The sequence below is a fragment of the Silurus meridionalis genome, chromosome 8 (genome assembly GCF_014805685.1).
Source record: "Silurus meridionalis isolate SWU-2019-XX chromosome 8, ASM1480568v1, whole genome shotgun sequence".
Lineage (NCBI taxonomy): Eukaryota > Metazoa > Chordata > Actinopteri > Siluriformes > Siluridae > Silurus > Silurus meridionalis.
Window position 1 is genome coordinate 1543968 of NC_060891.1, and position 6000 is coordinate 1549967.

At 38.1% G+C, this 6000-nt stretch overlaps 1 protein-coding gene across 10 annotated transcripts in view; it reads left to right on the forward strand.

Annotated features, from left to right (window-relative positions):
- The window catches only part of ston2 (stonin 2), a 33111-nt gene extending 28931 nt beyond the window's left edge, over positions 1-4180 (forward strand). For all 10 annotated transcript variants that reach the window (XM_046855447.1, XM_046855448.1, XM_046855446.1 and 7 more), the window contains 2 exons: positions 1509-1711; positions 3260-4180. In XM_046855447.1, the coding sequence (XP_046711403.1) occupies positions 1509-1711; positions 3260-3331 (275 nt within the window). In that variant the 3' untranslated portion in view covers positions 3332-4180. The remainder of the gene's footprint in view (positions 1-1508; positions 1712-3259) is intronic.
- The last annotated feature ends 1820 nt before the right edge of the window (positions 4181-6000 follow it).

Below are 6000 nucleotides of genomic sequence, written 5' to 3' on the forward strand. Positions count from 1 at the left end.
CTGATCTGATGAAGGAACTGACTTGAGTAAAGATTTTTGAAAAATACACGTCAGTCGAATGATCCACTCTTCTTATCACAACTATCAGTGGCATGGTTTGCTGTGTGGGTGTGTGTGTGTGTGTGTGTGTGTGTGTCGGATTGGCTAGACAAAGCCCCAGCTGTCGTTATTCATTAGGTCTCACACACACCCACAGCCTTTCTTTTCATTTTGCGTCTCCCTCTGCGTTCTCACACACTGCGACAGTCTCATTTGTCATTTCTTTAATACTCCTGTGTTCTTTTTTCCCCTGTTATTTGATCTGTTCATGTTCCATCCACGATCACGCTATAATAACTATACTGAGATTGTTGTCTTGATGTAGACATATGCTTGTTTTCCCGAACAGCTTGCGTTTACTTTTCAGACTGTAAATACAAAGAGAATCCCTGATGAGCATGCCGTTTAGACCGTGCATAATTTGTGCCTGGGAAGTCGGCCCAGTATTGTAACGCCATGCTGCGGCCTGGAACTCACAGTCCTGTTTTACTTCTCAGTCACCACCTCAGTTTACGCTTCTCAGTCACCATCTCACTGGAACCCTACCATGCACAGTTTTCAGTTTGTCCCGCACTAAAGGAAAAAAAAAGCGGCTCAATAATGATCTGATTAAGTAAATAAGAGAGTGTAGAGATCACATGACATACACAGGGTCATGGAAAAGTGCTTTGTGATTAAAGTTGGATTTTTAAATCTAATTATTTTATTATTTATTATTATTTGTCACATACACATTGATACAGAGTACGACTTGTAGCGAAATGCGCTTTTTTCACGATTGTCCAACATGTAAATGTGAAAAATAGGAAAACTATAAAAAAAATAAACTAATGTAAAAATAATAAAAATAAAATAAAAGTATAAAAGTATATTAAGTCTAACTATAAAGTATAAAAATAAGGTTAAGAATATTATTTATATATATATATATATATATATATATATATATATATGTGGGTGTGTGTGTGTTTGTGTGTTTGTGTGTGTGGGTGTATTTACACATACATACACATACAATATTGTGTTCTTTGTCTGTTTTAAAAATGTTTTTGTTTTATTTAACTATAAATTAAGCATCATGGGTCCCAAGAAGTGTAGTGAAAGTGCTGGAAAGAAGGTTGTAAAAAGAATAAAGAAAGAAAGAAAGAAAGAAAGAAATTGTAGAACAGCATGAACCTGGTGAACGCACACGAGATCTTTGTCTGCATTTGGCATGTTATGTTTATAATTTATTACTTTTGTTACAAGTAAATTTGTGTGTTAAATTCGGCATCAAACATATTTTAATCGCTGAAATAATAAGCGCTCATCTGAGGTCTGGGAACGGATTATTGGGAATGAATTCTTTTGGGAAAATGAACATGCGAATATGAGCATTTGGGAACACGAGCGGTTTTCAGGAACGAATTAATCTCGTACACCGGGGTTCCACTGTAGTTTTGGTCAAATTTGTTTGGTTTGTTCACCAGGGTTGGGTCACCCTCACACCTTTTTCTGCCGTTTGGAGCTGGGCTCTGACTGGGAGGTGCCACACATGTTCCAGAGCATGGTGGAGGTGGAGTTCGACATGCCTGCTGCTTCAGCTTCCAAGACCACTGTCCGATCTCTGTCTGTCCAAGACCGGGCTGAGCTGAAGAAGTGGATCTCTTACAAAGCACATTACTCTTACCAGGTAAACCTTTTCTGTGTGTGTGTGTGTGTGTGTGTGTGTGTGTGTGTGTGTGTGGTTACCATGGTGTTTAAATCGTATCTTCATGTAGAGTACGGCTGACATGAGTGTGCAGGAATCAAAATGAAGATCTCTGTTTACAGAAGAAACTGGTTTTCCCCTCCGACAACGTCTAAAACATGAACTCAGAAGGGCGTGTCTCAGTGCTCACCAATATGAAGTACACTCGCTCAGGACAGTTTCTTCTCACCCTCGTGTGATACTTTGTGAGGGTATAATTCCCAGCACCTTGAGCTGATTTTTAATAACTATGCTCTCTGAAGCTGCTCTGCACGCTCAAGCTGGATCTGCCCACACGCTTGTTGTTTAAACACCAGAGGAAACACGATAAAATAAGTGCCCGTGTGTGGTTTGTGCAGCAGTCTGGGCATATTTGCGAATGCGTGAGTGATGCATGCGCCTTTTGGGAACGAATCAGTTCCTGCTAAAGTTCATCAACCATTTGACAGTCACTGAATGACGGGGAGTCGCCCTCCAGCAACCTGCTGTCTCAGCTGCCAGAGTTGTTTTCCCATGCTGCAATCCAAACATGTCATTAAGGTGGCTGGAGCCGTCATCCACAAACATGCGCTCCCATTACAGCTCATCAGACGTGTGGCGGGAACAGCTTGTCTTCACAGGAGGGCTCAGGAAACTGCGTCGTGGTTGATGGATGGCTCTCGCACTTACACTGCGTTCAGGATTATGGGCAAAAGGGTTTGGAGGGTCTCGGTTTCTGTGTCATTGCAGCAGGTTGTCCTCAGAAGAACAATGGATGCAGTAATGTCAAATCTGAACTTTGGGTTGCCATATCCTTGCCAGGTTTGCACATCAGCTACACAGGAAAGGCATGGAACACAAACACACAGAGTCACAAAGTAAAGCAGGTTTGGAACAAACAGGAAGTTTTATCCTCTAGTATATTTGCATTTAACACTGTGATAAAAATTCCTGCTTTCATGTACCTGTGAGCACTTAAACAGTCCCCAGACTCACCTTGTATATGCCACGATCCTGAAAATGTCTGAACACCATAAGTTTTAACTCCATTAAAAAACTGTATGACACCAGAGACTCGTAGCACGACTGTTTAAAGATCATCACGTTTGAAGAAACAGTCACCATATTGGTCAGATGACATACGTGGAAATTACGTTTTAAAAGTGTCATTAAGAGAATAAAATGTATGAGCTCGTCCTCGATGTTGTTGATGTTCAGTTTCAGGCTCTGGTTTCGATTCTGGATTAAATATGTTTGGCTGGATCTGATTGTTAGCATTAGTTTCTTTATGACTTGCAGATATAAAGCTCTAATGTCCCCTTTAATAGTTCCTACATAAAAAACCCTGAATTCTTATCTGTTTTATATATTTTAATAAGTTTCAGTAATCAGTAAATACTTCAAACTTGTAAACTACTCACCATTTTCCCAGCACATGATTTGCCTGCCCTCTTGTGGCTGCTGGATGTCATTACATCTCAGCATTCCCTCACTTCTTGTTTTCTCTTGAAGGTGGAGATCGAGCAAAAGAACGAGCGTTTGATGGAGAACCAGGAGCAGGCAGGCCGGTGTGCTCAGCAGTGAGAAGGGAGTCTCTGATTTCACCTTCTGTTGGGTTAAACGTTGCACTTTGAATGAATGATGAACACTGAACCATTATAAAAAAAAAAGGACTGAGGATCATAGATGAGGTTCGGACATATTTGGCATCAATGACTAAAGTGAATGAAATTGGAAATAAGATTCGTATGTGTTATGAAACTCATTTTATAGCTGTAGGTTCAGGACACACAAACCTTTCAGGACAACTGAGTATGTTCAGTTCTTAAAGCAAAGCAAAATATACAGCCTATGCAATTTACAGTAGTGTACAAACATCTTGGCTTTATTATTTATTATATAAGATCTAGTGTCATTCTGTTATAAAAAATGTAATCTGACACTGGAGACTCCTTCTTACATTCTACAATAATGAGCTGCTGTTACAGAAAATCATTTCACAACTTCTGACCAATCAGAAGGGAGAATTTAAAAGCAATGCGTTCGAAATTTCAGTGTTAATAATCCACGTGCAACATGAACCCGTGCAGATAAACGTGTTTGAGTTAAGGATGGGCGGCTTTGAACCCGAGGAAAAAATGTATTTATATAATATAGTAAATCATTGTATTATGTAATATTGTTTTATCAGGGATCCTTGATGTTGCCAAGTATTTTTAAGATGCACATCAGATGTTTGTACAGTACTGAATTACTGAAAAAGCATGCTGTGTAATTGAGCTTCACTTTGTGGTGTACACGTGATAACGGTCTTCTTTACCATTCAGTAGTTTGGTGTCAAAAGCAGCGAGGAATCACAGGAATTACAAGTCTGAATTAGCAGGGATTCAGTCTGCGTTAAAAAAAAGACAAAAATATGAAGTCGTTAAGCGATATCACTTTTATTTGTTTATTATTTTAACTTTTTCCTCATTCTTTTTTCCCATTTATTTAAATCCAGACAACGAGAGGTCAATGTCTAAGTCACTTTTTATCAGGATTTCAAGATTAAGCATGAATATTCTGTTATAGAGTCTTAAAACACTTTAAACATTCTTTTTTCACACACACACACACACACACACACACACACACACACACACACACGATGGAAGAATGATGGAGGTTATAGTGGGAACAGTGACTCCACTTTATTACACTGTGTCTTTGACTGTTTTCCTACAACAGCATGACAGCAGGTGTTTAATTTTATACTCACAGTACGAATAGAAAGAATCGCGGCTCAGCCTCGACTCGTTCCACTTCCGTTCACTTTAAATAAATCCTCCGGTGCTGCTACTGATTATAAATTAGTTATAACGCTACATAGTGATAAAACGCTGGATCACTCATTTAACCACACACACAGTTTCAGATGATTTGATGAGCTACAAAATTAAATACTTGGTGTCCTGCGAAACGACACAAAGCACAGAATCCATAATGAACATCTTAAACATCTTAAACTTTCAGATGTACAGGGTTTTTACAGAAACTGTCGAAATTATAGACATTGTTGTGGTTTTTGAGAGACACAGGCTTGTCCCTTTTGTTTATATGAAACAATCCAAGTACGGTTTCCTATTGTGATGAAAAAAGTCTGTCTATCTATCTATCTATCTATCTATCTATCTATCTATCTATCTATCTATCTATCTGTCTGTCTGTCTGTCTGTCTGTCTGTCTGTCTGTCTGTCCGTCTGCCTGCCTGCCTAACTGTCTGTCTGTCTGTTTGTGTTTCTATCTATCTATCTATCTGTCTGTCTGTCTGTCTGTCTGTCTGTCTGTCTGTCTGTCTGTCTGTCTGTCTGTCTGTCTATCTATCTATCTATCTATCTATCTATCTATCTGTCTATCTATCTATCTATCTCAGACAGAATTGTCTGTCTGTCTGTCTGTCTGTCTATCTATCTATCTATCTATCTATCTATCTATCTATCTATCTATCTATCTATCTATCTATCTATCTATCTATCTCAGACAGAATTGCATGCTGTTAACCTATAGAATGGTTGCCATGTTGGTTTATAATCTCCAACCTTCTCTCCTCCAAAACAACCCCAAACCATTAAGCTTCCACCTCCATGTTCTCCATCTTACACAAGTTTCTCTGATAGACACAAAAATGTTTCATTTGGACTCCATGGAAATTTCTTCCACTCGTTTACTGTCCAGATCTTTTTTTTTGCCTTTTACTGAGTTTGTTGCAGAGAAACAAAAAGGCAACACACGTATTTTAAAATCCATAAAAGACTCAGTGTTTCTAGACTTTCCACAGCCCCTGTAGATGAGTTGAGTAACGCAGAAGTTCGGTTCAATGTTTAATGATTAAGCATATTTTTTAAAACACTGTTTGTCTTTAAACACCAGACAGATTATTTTTTAACACTGAAACGTGGTATTTTGTAGAATAGAAAATTCAAAAGAACTGATTGAAAAGAAGTGAAGACTAAACCCAAGTCTTATTGTCAGTGTTTATATTGGAGCAAAGAAATCTACTGTATTGTTTATTTTTTTATGTTTGGTGTTAATATAGTGTAATTTTAGTATAATGTTTTTTTTTACTAACTATAACATATCTGACGTCTCGGGGAGTTTTGCACTATTAGAATTAATTTTTCTTTAACTGTGTTTTTAGGGTACGGTGATTGCAATAACCAGCATGAGTGGGTTTTTTTTGTAATTTTTTTTTTTTGCTAGCAAATAAAATAAAT